Source organism: Bombus pyrosoma, linkage group LG2 (assembly GCF_014825855.1).
Source record: "Bombus pyrosoma isolate SC7728 linkage group LG2, ASM1482585v1, whole genome shotgun sequence".
Taxonomy (NCBI): Eukaryota; Metazoa; Arthropoda; class Insecta; order Hymenoptera; family Apidae; genus Bombus; species Bombus pyrosoma.
The window spans coordinates 12,090,014-12,103,465 of record NC_057771.1 but is presented as its reverse complement, the minus strand read 5'-3'; the positions used below and the strand labels follow the sequence as shown (position 1 = coordinate 12,103,465).

The 13,452-nt window shown below is 34.0% G+C and overlaps 4 protein-coding genes and 1 long non-coding RNA gene across 6 annotated transcripts; 1 reads left to right on the top strand and 4 right to left on the bottom strand.

Moving 5' to 3' along the window:
* Positions 1-55: 55 nt before the first annotated feature.
* Positions 56-2,335, bottom strand: LOC122573754 (odorant receptor 85b-like). The gene is made up of 5 exons (XM_043740579.1): positions 1,623-2,335; positions 1,171-1,270; positions 992-1,102; positions 428-583; positions 56-350 (listed from the first exon to the last, which is right to left on the bottom strand). Exons 1-5 carry the CDS (start codon positions 2,333-2,335, stop codon positions 300-302), a joined length of 1,131 nt encoding a protein of 376 aa, XP_043596514.1. The 3' UTR covers positions 56-299.
* A 1,418-nt stretch (positions 2,336-3,753) lies between these two features.
* LOC122572212 lies at positions 3,754-9,792 on the bottom strand. The gene is made up of 6 exons (XM_043736951.1): positions 8,662-9,792; positions 5,466-5,954; positions 5,040-5,139; positions 4,867-4,977; positions 4,303-4,458; positions 3,754-4,237 (listed from the first exon to the last, which is right to left on the bottom strand). The coding sequence occupies exons 1-6, from the start codon at positions 9,537-9,539 to the stop codon at positions 4,187-4,189; spliced, it is 1,785 nt and encodes a 594-aa protein (XP_043592886.1). The 5' UTR covers positions 9,540-9,792; the 3' UTR covers positions 3,754-4,186.
* On the bottom strand, positions 6,899-8,649 carry LOC122572410. The gene is made up of 5 exons (XM_043737350.1): positions 8,111-8,649; positions 7,627-7,726; positions 7,441-7,551; positions 7,177-7,332; positions 6,899-7,094 (listed from the first exon to the last, which is right to left on the bottom strand). Exons 2-5 carry the CDS (start codon positions 7,675-7,677, stop codon positions 7,041-7,043), a joined length of 372 nt encoding a protein of 123 aa, XP_043593285.1. The 5' UTR covers positions 7,678-7,726; positions 8,111-8,649; the 3' UTR covers positions 6,899-7,040.
* On the top strand, positions 8,792-10,674 carry LOC122572443. Its single transcript, XR_006318456.1, has 3 exons — positions 8,792-8,926; positions 10,264-10,361; positions 10,569-10,674. It is a non-coding gene; the product is annotated as an uncharacterized LOC122572443 (long non-coding RNA).
* On the bottom strand, positions 9,809-13,371 carry LOC122572229 (putative odorant receptor 92a). Of its 2 annotated transcripts, XM_043736996.1 has the most exons (5): positions 12,394-13,371; positions 11,142-11,241; positions 10,940-11,050; positions 10,673-10,828; positions 9,809-10,601 (listed from the first exon to the last, which is right to left on the bottom strand). In XM_043736996.1, the coding sequence occupies exons 1-5, from the start codon at positions 13,209-13,211 to the stop codon at positions 10,548-10,550; spliced, it is 1,239 nt and encodes a 412-aa protein (XP_043592931.1). In that variant the 5' UTR covers positions 13,212-13,371; the 3' UTR covers positions 9,809-10,547. The 2 variants fall into 2 exon arrangements, with proteins under 2 accessions (XP_043592931.1, XP_043592920.1); XM_043736985.1 differs by having other exon boundaries at positions 9,809-10,828.
* Between the last annotated feature and the right edge of the window lie 81 nt (positions 13,372-13,452).

The following is a 13,452-nucleotide window of genomic DNA, read 5'->3' as shown; positions in this document are numbered from 1 at the left end:
TTAGAATAAAGCGAATTATTTCATATTGTCATTTTCGGTGACAACTATGTTCCAACTGATATTCTATTACAATGGTTCAGGAAAGAATTTAAACATGTGTAAAGCTTTCAAAAATATATTATATGCGGATACTATACAAAAGTTTACAAATTTCAGTAGGCACATACTTAAGCGTCAAGAAACATGTAATTGTAAAAACTAGTAAAATAAGGTATAGAATATATTTCGATTCGATTCATTGCTATAATATCTTCAAGTGACACTATACCTTGTAAGTTTCATGCAAGATCAGTAGGATATTAATTAACTTTTCTTAGCATATTTAAATATCCCATAGCCCCTTTCATGATCTAGAAAATACATTTTGCAGAGCGTACAGAAATTTTGCGGTAAGTAAATATTAAACTGATGTTTAATATGTACTTACATCGCCAAAGGTTGACAAAGATACATCCATCACTTTGGCCGCCGTCAATTTTATTGGATCACTCGACATAATGATTATCATTATCATATACCGAGTCTTTCTCACCGGGAGACGATACCAGTCTAATGTGACGCACGTTCGTGCAAAATTATTGCTCTGGTAAAAAAGTTGACAACAAAGTTCATGTTATTAATGATATTAAAAGCGATGCATAATAATGAAGTGCGGATGTTTGTGCAAATTTAAACTTTTATGAATACAGTAAACACATTAACTACTGCCGACAAACTGTTGTGTTCTTTTACAACTAATCTGCAATTAAATAAATAAATTATCAGTTATGCTAAGAAAAAGAGGATTTTTATTATTTATTTGAATTAACAATAATAGCACAGTTTCCAAAATTCTGGTGTCCATTATAACTTATCTATTGTAATGTATAAAATATCGAGAATATAATACTCGTTATATTTAGAAGCTGAAAAAGACCTGTGCTTAGACTGTATTTCTTCAGTTACATCTACAAGTATTATGAATTTAAAGAAATACCCGTAATCTACCTACTTCGTCAAGAAGAAGTTGGCCAATAGAACAAATCGTATAGGAGGTGAACGTGAAAGTTGTTAGCAATGTAATGTACACCATTAAACCGACGGTATTATGACTTTCCCATTCCTGAAATATAGTCTATGATTTATTAAAAAAAAAAAAAACTGATCAATTTGACTTTACATTGCCCGTACCAGTATAACACAATATCCTAGCAAACCGATAATAATCGTGCCATTAAGGAGCTCAAAAAACGAAATGTACTCGGAGAGCAGTTGTCCTTTACTTAAGAATCTGAAAGGACGATGGTGGACGCTATGAATATGATATTTGACACTTTCACTAAACAAATCCTCGGATTCGATTAAAGAACTCATGACAAGAACGATTTTTGTTCACGTTCAATATTCTACTCTAATAGAGAAAATAAGGAGCATAAGATTATTCTACTATAGTATCTTCAATATGGCCAATAATATCGAGGTTTAAGATTTATTCGACTTTAAGTTAAGACACAGATGTTCTTGTATAATAACGATTCCATTACGAGCTTTGCATTCTTACTACTGAAATGCGTAATTATCAAAGAAATCGAAAAATTTGACACGAATTGTTTTTGTTATGAGTTCTCCAATCTTCCACTTACTTTTTGATTTTCCTGTGATACTCAACGATATTTACGATCTTCTCTTGAATAATTTTCTCGCTAGTATTCGACTTGTCGATGAGATCCATCAATTTTTCCGTTAAAATCCTTATTAAGCCGCATGTATGCAAGCATATCATCATCATAACCCCAATGGCACCGCTGAATACTGTGTAGATGAATAAGCCACTCAAAACTTGCAATACGAAAATTATCTCGTAATTCGGAGTGATCTGTTCGTTGATAAATGGGAGGTATGTTGAACTGGGCAATAGTCTTATAGTAGTATTATTCGGTAAAATAATTCTGCCCTTCGAAAGAGGAAGAATCGTACGATAGCATAAACCTCCAGAGTACATGGTGATGGCCACTATGGACACCACTCTATCACCGATCTTAGCGTTCTCACGAAAGAGTCGTCGACTTTCTTCTGTGCTGTGTAACCAATCGTTCCTTATCTCCTCCGTCAGCGTTCTTATATCGTTCATGCTGTTCAATATGATAATATACTTGATCAACTGGATCAGACTGTTGATGAACGCCGACAACAGTTCCATTTGCCTTCTGGTGCCTCCTGCCTTGAAGAATACGCAAAAAAAGCCCGGACAAATGACAAATAACGCCAAGAAAATACTAATGACAGGAATAACACGTTGAAATATCTTCATGCACAACGATGACTCTGGAGGAAGTGGCCAGGCACCAAGTGCCATTAAGAGGGGCTCCACGTATCTTAAACTTTGTTTCAAGTCCTTCTCCCTTTCTTCTTTGTTTGATTCTTCTTCCGTTTTAATCATATTTTTTCCAATGGCTGATAGCTCGAGCTTGATTAGTCACGTGTGTGTGATGAAATTCCTTTCGAAGAGCAAGACCACTACCTCTTTCGGAGGGTAAAACCCTTACTCCTTTCAAGCGGCATAGAGACAGCTGCGTTCGCATTCATAAATTTTTAAGAATCGCGAAGTGAGTATCGAGTGGCGTCTACTATCACATTTAGTAATCGCAGTAATCATTCTGCGAAATTGTACATATCTTGAGAGTAATTTGGAGTTCGATTTCCGGCAGATACGGTGAAAACTTTTCAAATTATTGAATTGAACCAAAGCATTGCCAGTAGCCCTTTCCGCTCTATCCCTCTATAATCTAGTAGCTTTCTGGAACATCTACCTTTCTGCGTATAATTTTCCATAAAAATACCACAGCTTTTATATCGAAATATCTGTATCTAGAAAATTACGCGTTTCTACGGTGTTTTGCAGAGTTTTATTTCATCGATGTGATTTTCGATGATGATTCATTTTGTTAATGCTGGTTCAACAATTTTCCAGGAAACGTTTCCAGGGAAAGTAATTCTTGTGGCGACGCATACTAAGCTGGATTGAAAAAGCCAAAGACCCACAACACCTAGGAAGTCTGAGAGATGTGTAATTGTAGTCTCTAAAATATCTCCAATGTTGGTAGTCGACACGGATTCGCAATGACGCGTTGGAGTCACACACACATACCCAAGAGTGAAGGGCAGCGATTAACACCTTGTGATACCAAAACAGCTCTTGGATTCCGTCACGACGCCCAAAGACGTCCAAGAATGCAGGGCAATGACTAAAAATCTCAGAATATCAAGACGTTTCTGCAATTACTTCTCTAAAATTCCTAGCTCAGTCCAGGCGAAACGATCGATTCTTGATAAGAAGCGAAACGTTTAAGAATGAAGAACAGTGACCAACAAACTTAAACGCCGAAACATGTTTCAAGAACAATTTCCTCGCGAGATCTACGCAATGACGAGCTACCAGCAGCATCCTTCGTAATCTACGAAAGTGAGTGTTTGTCCAGAGAGCGACGAATATTTTGCTCGACATGTTACAGTTACGGTACGACTTCGAAATATATGACGACGCAAATAGATTTCTATCACAATCATTTACAGAAGTCAACTACTTCCAAATAGACAGTACAAAAAATGAATACATAAATTTTCATATAAATTTTGTAATATTCGGCCAATTCGCAATTATATCGTAATAATATACATTTTCGAGAGGATACAATTTGTTTATTGTTCATTGTCACACAGTAAGTTTTAATAAAACGATATAGACGTAAAAGGGTATTATGCACAAGGGAAAAGAGCTGTATACACAGTATGTATATACATATTTGCAGTTCAATTATTAAAGTATTACGGAAACTATGGTTTTAAAATTACCTGTTATTGTAGAATGAAGCGAATGATTTCATGGAGGACAGAAACCGCGCTGAGTTGGATAGCAGACTACTACGTTATTTTTAGCGATAACTGCTTTTCAACTGATACTCTGTTACAGTGGTTACACGAAAAAATTTGAACACTTATACGAAGCTTTCAGAAATATATTACATGCAGTTATTATACAAAACGTTTTGAAATTTCGGTTTTTGCTTAAGTGTCTGGAAACATGTAGTCCAGGAACTGTAAAATCTAGTAAACTAAAATAAAAAATATACCACGGTATTCATTGCTATAAGATCTCTATGTGGCACTATACTACGCTTCATAAGTTTTATGCAAAATTAATAAGTCATTAAGTCACGTTTCGTAGCATATTTAAATATCCCATTGACGCTTTCATAATCTAGAAAATATATTTTGCAGCGTGAACAAAAGTTTTGTGAGATTATAGTCTTAATATGTACTTACATCGCTAAAGGTCGATAAAGATACATCCATCACTTTCACCGCAGTCAATTTTATTGGATCATTCGACATAATCATCATTAGTACCACATACCGAGCCTGTTTCATTGGGAGACGGTACCAATCTAACGTGACGCACGTTTGTGCAAGATTATTGCTCTGGTAAGAAAGTTGACAACAAATTTCACGTTATTAGTGATATTAAGAGTAGTACATAACAATGAAGTACAGATGTTTGTGCAAATTTAAATTTTTATGAATACAGTAAACACATAAACTACTACTGACAAACTGTTGTGTTCTTTTATAACTAATCTACAATTAAATAAATTAATTATCAGTTATGCTAAGAAAAAGAATATTTCTATTATTTATTTGAATTAACAATAGTAGCACAGTTTCCAAAATTCTGGTGTCCATTATAATTTATCTATTATAATGTATAAAATATCGAGAATATAATACTCGTTATATTTAGAAGCTGAAAAAGACCTGTGCTTAGACTGTATTTCTTTAGTTGTGTCTACACGTATTATGAATTTGTAGAAATATCCGCAGTCTACGTACTTCGTCAGAAAGAAGTTGGCCAATAGAACAGATCGTATAGCAGGTGAACGTGAAAGTTATTAGCAGAGTAAAGCACACCACTATAGAGACGCTATTAAGATTTTCCCATTCCTGAAATATAATCTATGATTTATTTAAAAAAGTTCATCAATTTATCTTTATATCGCTCGTACCACTATGACAGCATATCCTATCAAACAGACAATACCCGCGCCGTTAAAGAGCTCAAGAAAAGAAACGTACTCGGAGAGCTGTTGTCCGTTACTTAAGAATCTGAAAGGACGATGATGGACACTATGAATATGATATTTGATACTTCGTCACTAAACAAATCCTCGGATTCGATTAAAGAACTCATTACAAGAAATTTTTGTTCACGTTGCCTATTCTATTCTAATAAAGAAAATACGGAGCACAAGATTAATCTAGTATCTTCAATGTGACCAATAATATCGAGAAAGTGTGCTCCTAATGACAAAAGTGTTTATGGAGCGGTTTAAAATTAATTCGACTCTAAGTTAAAACACAAATGTTCTTGTATAATAACGATTCCATTACGAGTTTTGTTTTTATCATGAGTTCTCCAATCTTCCACTTACCTTTTGATCTTCCTATGATATTCAACAATATTTACAATCTTCTCTTGAATAATTTTCTCGCTAGTATTTGACTTGTCGGTGAGATCCACCAATTTGTCCATTAAAATCCTTAATAAACCGCATGTATGCAAGCATATCATCATCATAATCCCAATGGCACCGCTAAATACTGTGTAGATGCAAAAACCACTCAAAACTTGTAATACGAAAATTATCTCATAATATGGAGTGATCTGTTCGTTGATAAATGGAAGGTATGTTGGACTGGGTAATATTCGTATAGTAATATTATTCGGTAAAACAATACTGCTCCTTGTAAGTGGAAGAATAGTTCGATAGCAGAAACCACCAGAATATAAGGTGAAGGCCGCTATGAACACCACTCTTTCACCGATCTTCGCGTTCTCACGAAAGAGTCGTCGATTTTCTTCCGTGCTGTGTAACCAATCGTTCCTTATCTCCTCCGACAGTATTCTTATATCTTTCATCCTGCACAATATAATAATGTACTTGATCAACTGGACCAAGCTGTTGATGTACGTCGTTATTATTTGCAGTTTCCTTTTGTTGCTTTTTTCCTTGAAGAATACGTAATAAAAACCTGGACTGATGAAAAACAACGCCAAGAAAATAATAATGAAACGAATAACCCGTTGCAATATCTTCATGCACAACGATGATTCTGGAGGGAGTGGCCAGGCACCGAGTGCCATTATAAAGGGTTCCACGTATCTTAAACTTTGCTTCAAATCCTTTTCTATTCCTTTTTCATCTTTTGCTTCTTTTGTTTTCATCATTTTCTTTTTCCAGTGGCTGAAAGCGCAAGCTGGATTGGTCAAATGTGCGTGATGAAACGCTTACAAAGGGAAACACCACTACCCCTTTCAAACGACAGGCATACGCTTGCGTTTGCGTTTATAAATTTTTAAGCATCGCGAAGTGAGTATCGAATGGTCTACTGTCATATCTAATAATCGCTATAATCATTTTGCGAAATTATACGTATCTTGAGAGTAATTTAGAGATCGATTTCCGGTAGGTATTGTGAAAACTTTTCAAGTTATTGAATTGAACCAATGTATGGCCAGTATCCCTTTCCGCTCTATCCCTCTATAATCTAGTAGCTTTTTAGAACATCTACTTTCCTGCATATAATTTCCCGTGGAAATACCATATCTGTATCTAGAAAATTATGTGTTTCCACAGAGATTTACAGAAGTTCGTTGCATCGTCGTGTTTGATCATAATTCATTTTGTTAATACTGATTCAATGATTTTGCAAGAAACATTTTCTGTTTCCATTTTTCCAGGGATCGCAATTTCTGACAGTTAGTCATTTTAAAGAACTATTGTGGGGAGGAATGAGTTGTTCATATAGTTATTTAATAGAATATTAGGCACAATGTGTATTGAATAAAATGGTGAGCAGAATGAAGGAGAGAAATAAACAAAAAGAAAATGTTTATTATCTTTTTTAAAACAGTTTCATGTGTAATGTGTTAATATTTACTCTTAATCACATTTATTTTCGTATATGTTGTTGAATATAGTCGAAATCTGTTTTTGCGTGAATTTTCATGCCGCCATTGCACGCAGAACATTGAAATATGCTGCTGAAGTTTTAACCACCTAAAATTGTCTTCTTTTCTTTTTCTGTTTACAAAGTTGTGCTACTACTACGTTTTAAAAAACATATATATACGGAACTTACGTCGCAAAATGCTTGAAGCGAGAGATCTAATATATTAGCCCCAGACAAACTCGATGGTAATCTAGTTCTTAATATGATTGTCCTTACATTCTTAACTTCGTTCAACGGAAAATCGTACCATGGCAGAAAGTACGTTGTTTCTCCTATTCTTTCGCTCTTTTCAGTAAATAAAGCAACATTGAAAGAGAGACGTATACAAATTAATATCATTATTTACTTCAAACATGTTTCATAAAAAGAGATCGTTTGAAACTAGAGGCGTACCTCTTGTTTGAGACGATCACCAATGAATGATATTATAAACACGTTTACAAACATCGATGTCATTAATACGAAATATGTTACTGTACTGAATGTTTTATGATCTTCCCATTCCTAAAAAACAGTGGATTATAAAATTCTTTATTGTTCAATTTCTTTCGTATTATTACATATTAAATTCTGCTATACCATAATCACGCCAAATTCTAGGAAGCATATTATAATGGTACAGCCAACCATCTCCGATAGAAATACGATGCTAAGAGATTTTCCAATAACTGCAGAGTATCTATAAGTCATTTTTTAAACGTCAAACAAGAGCAGTTGTAATTAAGAAAAAATTCAGAAATTATTAATATAAGTAATTATATACTATGTGAAAGCCAACTAGGTGTATGGTCGAGGTCATATTGCTATCGACAAATATTTCGAACGAATACCTTAACGATGGTAGCGATGATGGATGATAGGGACCAAAGCATCGAGACACCGCGCTAACTAGTCGAACAGAAAGCAGGGTGCATAACAACACTGAAGTGTTGTTCCGACGCGTATAGATACAAGAACGACGAGAATAAATCTTGGGAACGACCTCTTGATAATATTTTTACATAAAGTGCAACTTTGTTGTATGGCCGTGTAGTGAAACATAGTATAACCATTAAATACATACATATACAATATACAACAATATCACTTTGTTAACCCTGTGGAGATCCTAGTTGATTTGTAAACATTTTTAAACAGATGCGTTGCAAAGCTTGCCCCCAAAAACAGCTGTTATAACAAATGAAATTTATATATTCCACGTACAGATCGTCGATTTAAAAAATATTTTTGTTATTTCGTTTATTACTGTGGATCTAAGATATTTCTATACTTACGAGTATATAGTACTATCATTTGTTATACATATATGTTATAGATATTTGACATTTTAATAATGATAAATTGTATCTATTTTTGCATAAGAATTTATATTTTTATAGAATATATGTATGAAAAAAGGTTAACAGTCTATAAAATAGGATTAGCGTTTGTTATTGTATATTCGTCGGATATATCACGATCTACGGCAAAATTTTTAGTACCACGACCTCTGCAGGGTTAAATTAATAAACCTGCAATCTTTGTACTCAAACCTTACATATAACAAAGAAAAACTAGTTACATATAATAATATGGCATAATATGTATTACATATAATAATATGATAATTCTTACTCAATTGCTTTCAGATGACATTGAACGATATTAGCAATGCGATCGTGTAAATCCCGTTTATCCCATTTACGAAGCTTCTCGATTCTTCTACTGGTAACTTCGAACAAACAGCAAGAATGCATCGTTATAGAAGCAATCAAGCTATAAATTCCATAATTCGTAGTCATTATGATGCAACTGATGCACATCTGGATGACAAACGTGATCTCGTAGATCGGTGAATCTTCGACGACGAAGAAAACATAATCACTCAAGTAAGGCAAAGGTATCTGAGTGGTATTGTCAGCTTTCACAATTCTCTCCGATATTAGAGGCAAAATAATATGGTAGGGTAAAGCACCAGAGTAACCAAGGGCCAAATATACCATTGTAAAATATCGACCAACTTTTGCACAATTCAGCATTATCAGCCGATCTTCCTCGCATTCCACGTCCTTGTACTGTATTTCGATCTCGTTCAAGCAAAATCGAATTTCTTTTCTATTAAAAATTAGCGTCCAAAATTTAATGATTGCCAAAAGGCTAAAAACCTGCGCGGCGATCACCTTCATGTACTTGGTTAGATCTTCACAATCGAAATAAGTATAAATCACGTGTGGTACTAATAAGAAACACATGAGGATAAAAATTGTTACTGTTTGGGTATACATTTTAACGTTATCTAGGAACGTATCCTTTCTAGGCCAAATTCCTATCAACGTTAACAATGTCTTGGCGACGTGTATCACGTATTCGGAGTCCGATTTGTAATGGTCGTTACGATAAATTATATTTTTTATTTTCTCGCTCATATCGGCCGATAGTATGTGCAGCGTCCTATTTCTTCCGACGTGCGATAGAACACTGTTCGAAAGGTTGCAAAAAGTATTAACAGACATTGGCCTTTGGCGCTTGCGTAGAAAATCAGATGGAACGATTGTCCGAAGACAATTTGTTACAATCTCATGAAACCTTAATGCAAATATTTCGAGTGCAGATTCGAAAATTAGTGCAATTTATTTAATACGTACTTCGCGAGGTCTATTCCCGGAAGTAGCGCAACTACATGCTCGGCTGCAAAGCGCACGCTGCAATTTATATCCATTCCGATTGAACTGTCTCGTATGAATAAATCGCAATTCGAAGATTGTCCAAAACGTTTACCCGTGTTTTGATCATTTTCTTGTAATAGCCATGCGATTTACTTGTAACATGTGTGCAACTTGACCAATTTCTTTTTCGTGTTTTCCGTCATCGGTAAGAAAATCGTTTGCGACGAAAAGGGTAGTAAAACTTTTCTTTTGGAAAAAATATGAAATTTCTTGTGAGTTCTCTTGAACTGCATAATCGTGCGCTGATTTGAAGAATACGACGTTATCGTTCACACTCGGTAACATAGTTTCTTTCTAACTATTATTACGAAGCGCGATAGCCATTAACATCGTCGCACGTAATTCGAGTGCTGATTACGGTAAGAACACCGTTACGGTAGCTGTTAGTTCAAGTTTAAGGCTTTCTGGGGCATCACGGAGAACGACATTAAAAATAGAGATTCTAAAAATGAGTTTATTGAATTTAGTCGGGATCTGCCGAATGAATTCAACGTTTTACGGTGTTTTTCAGACTCAATATAATCCATTCAGGAGGGCACGACAATGTTCATCGCCAAGTGGTGGGCCGTGGCGCCAATTCGACATGACTTCGTCAATCTTCTGATTATGGTAAGAATACTTCTCTTTGTATTGGTCATTGTTATGCTTTATTGAATAATGAGTCCGTTGTATTGAATGGAAGAGTCTGATAAATAAGAAAAGAATATTTATTATCTTTTTCAAAGCATCTTGATGTGCAATGTGCTACTAGTTATTCTTAATCACATTTATCTTCGAACACGTTGTTAAATATCTTCATACTGTCATTGCTCGTAGAAAATTGAAATAAGCTGCTGAAGTTTTACAAACCTACAATAATCCTTCCTCTGCTCAAGAAGTTTTCTATCAATATATTTAAAATAATGTGTACGGAGACTTACTTCACAAAATGCTTGAAGCGAGAGTTCTAATATGTTCGCACCAGATAAACACGACGGTAAATTGGTTCTGAGCATGATTGTGTTTATATTCTTCGCTACGTCCACCGGAAAATCATACCATGGCAGAAAGTACGATGTTTCCCCTATTCTCTCGCTCTTTTCGGTAAACAAAGCGACATCAAAAAAGAGAGACGTATATGAATTAATATCGAAATTTACTTCAAACATGTTTGATTAAAACAAATTTGTTTGAAATTGGAGGAGTACCTCTTGTTTCAGACGATCACCGATGAACGATATTATAAATACATTTACGAAAATCGATGTCATTAATACGAAATATGTTAGTGTGCTCAACGTTTTATGACCTTCCCATTCCTAAAAAAAAAAACAGTGGATTGTAGTAGCTCGTATTATTTCATTTTTTTTTTTTTTTTTAATTTTAATTAAGTACTACATTCTATTATACCATGATCACACCGAATTCTAGGAAGCATATTATAATGGTACAGCCAACCATCTCCGATAAAAATACGATGCTGAGTGATTTTCCAATCAATGCAGAGTATCTGCAATTTATTTTTTAACGTCAAACAGATGTAATCAAAATGTATATATGCATTGATAAGAAAAAATTAATGTATGTTACTATATGGAATATGCCATTGGAACAACCTCGACGCTTGTTTGTTTTCGACAAAATGTGTTTTAATTACGATCACATATCAAACTGCAATAATTACATTTTTTATAATCGTCATAATTACGTATAATAATATACTATAGTATATTAATATATATTATTGTATTGTATATACAGTGTATAATATATTAACTATTATGTTAGTTGAGAATCCCTTTATTTTCAGATTCCTTTAATTTTCGAATTATTTGTTAGATTGAAAGAGGAATACTTCAAACTGATAGAGGTATTTCTGATACTAATACTATCAATGATACATAAAGTCCAACTATGGTGGATAAACACGTAGTTAAATATATATAATATAACCACTTAAATATTTAATACAAATATATAATTCTCTTAACACAGTGGAAAATGTAGTTTATTTGTAAGATGAACGCGAAATATTTTTATAAACACTTTCAAGTACATACATCGTAAAGCTTGCCCACAAAAAGTAGTTATTGCACATACATGTATTTACATATTCAATATATGTATAAATTCTATATGTCAAAAAAACTCAGTAATTTTTTATGTATGTTATACGTAATTGGGATAAAGAAGTATTTACATTCTGTTTAATAAACACAATAAAATAAAATATGATATATATTCAATGTGAGAATATAATATAGTTAATTCCTTAAGTAGGCAATTAATTCCTGGAATAGGCAACTACCTCAGGATAATAGACTATGGTACAAATAAATTATCATTATTATTGTTATTTTATTTAATAATTGATCGTTAAAATAATTAATAATAGATAAATTCTATCTGTTTTCTGTGTACTAAAAGTATTTCTGTGTGTAGTATAAATTAAAATCACTGTATTCCACGGATATGACATGATCTATCTACGATAGAATTTTTGGATCCACAATCCCTGCAGTGTTATAAATACAGTCCTATATTCTATTATTCTCAAGTCCCATACACGAATAATGTAAAACTCGTTAATACCAAATGTAATAATAAAACGATACTTATTAATGCTATAAACTTAATTACTAAATAATATAAAAATTCTTACCCAATCGCTTTCAAATGGTACTGAACGATATCAACAACGCGATCATGTAAATCATATTTGTTCCATTTATGAAGTGTCTCGATTCTTCTACTGGTAACTTCGAACAGGCCGCAACAGTGCATCGTTATAGAGGCAATAAGGCTATAAATCCCACAATTCGTAGACAGTATAATGCTACTGATGAATATTTGCAAGACAAACATGATCTCGTAGATCGGTGAATTTTCGACAGCGAAGAAAATATAGTCGCTCAAGTAAGGCAAAGGTATCTGAGTGGTATTGTCAGCTTTCACAATTCTCTCTGATATTAGAGGTAAAATAATATGGTAGGGCAAAGCACCGGTGTAACTAAGGCTCAAATACATCATTGTAAAAAATCGACCAATCTTTGCACAATTGATCATTACCAGCCGATCCTCTTCGCATTTCACGTCCCTGTATTGTATTTCGATTTGGTCTAAGCAAAATTTAATTTCTTTTCTATTAAAAATTACCGTCCAAAATTTGATGACCGCCAAAAGGCTGAAAATCTGCGCGGCGATTACTTTCATGTACTTGGTCAGATTTTCGCAATCGAAATAAGTATAAATCACGTGTGGTACTAATAAGAAACACATAAGGAAAAAAACTATCGTTGTTTGGATATACATTTTAACGTTATCTAGGAACGTATCCCTTCTAGGCCAGATTCCGATCAGTTTCAACAATGTCTTTGCGACGTGTATCGTGTATTCGGCGTCCGATTCGTAATGGACGTTGCGATAATTCGTAGAATTTCCGATTTTCTCACTCATATCAACTGATATTACTTTTTTCATGCCTTCGGACGTACGGTAGAACTCTGTTTGAACTGCTGCGGAAAATACTAACAGACAAAGACGCTTTGTGGCGCTTGCGTGGAAAGTCGGATGGAACGATTGACCGTAGAAAAATTGTTACCATCTTATGAAATTTTAATGCAAATATTTTTGAGTGTAGAATCGAAAATTGATGCAATTTATTTAATGCGTACTTTACGAAGTTTATTTCCCGTTGCACGTCCGTATACAAAATGAACGC

Bases quoted from the DNA above. Each gene is read 5' to 3' on its own strand.
- LOC122573754 (XM_043740579.1), bottom strand. From the start codon at position 2,335: ATGGCACTTGGTGCCTGGCCACTTCCTCCAGAGTCATCGTTGTGCATG. The intron at 584-991 runs GTAGGTAGATTA...CTTTTTTACCAG, and splicing joins GCCAACTTCTTCTTGACGAA to AGCAATAATTTTGCACGAAC. The intron at 351-427 runs GTAAGTACATAT...TGTATTTTCTAG, and splicing joins CTTTGTCAACCTTTGGCGAT to ATCATGAAAGGGGCTATGGG.
- LOC122572410 (XM_043737350.1), bottom strand. From the start codon at position 7,677: ATGGTTGGCTGTACCATTATAATATGCTTCCTAGAATTTGGCGTGATT. The intron at 7,552-7,626 runs GTATAGCAGAAT...ACTGTTTTTTAG, and splicing joins TAGAATTTGGCGTGATTATG to GAATGGGAAGATCATAAAAC. The intron at 7,333-7,440 runs GTACGCCTCTAG...TTTACTGAAAAG, and splicing joins GTGATCGTCTCAAACAAGAG to AGCGAAAGAATAGGAGAAAC.
- LOC122572212 (XM_043736951.1), bottom strand. From the start codon at position 9,539: ATGTCTGTTAATACTTTTTGCAACCTTTCGAACAGTGTTCTATCGCAC. The intron at 5,140-5,465 runs GTAAGTGGAAGA...TCGTCCTTTCAG, and splicing joins TATCATAGGAAGATCAAAAG to ATTCTTAAGTAACGGACAAC. The intron at 4,459-4,866 runs GTACGTAGACTG...CTTTCTTACCAG, and splicing joins GCCAACTTCTTTCTGACGAA to AGCAATAATCTTGCACAAAC.
- LOC122572229 (XM_043736985.1), bottom strand. From the start codon at position 13,211: ATGAAAAAAGTAATATCAGTTGATATGAGTGAGAAAATCGGAAATTCT. The intron at 11,242-12,393 runs GTAAGAATTTTT...AATAAATTGCAG, and splicing joins TACCATTTGAAAGCGATTGG to ATACTCTGCATTGATTGGAA. The intron at 11,051-11,141 runs GTATAATAGAAT...TTTTTTTTTTAG, and splicing joins TAGAATTCGGTGTGATCATG to GAATGGGAAGGTCATAAAAC.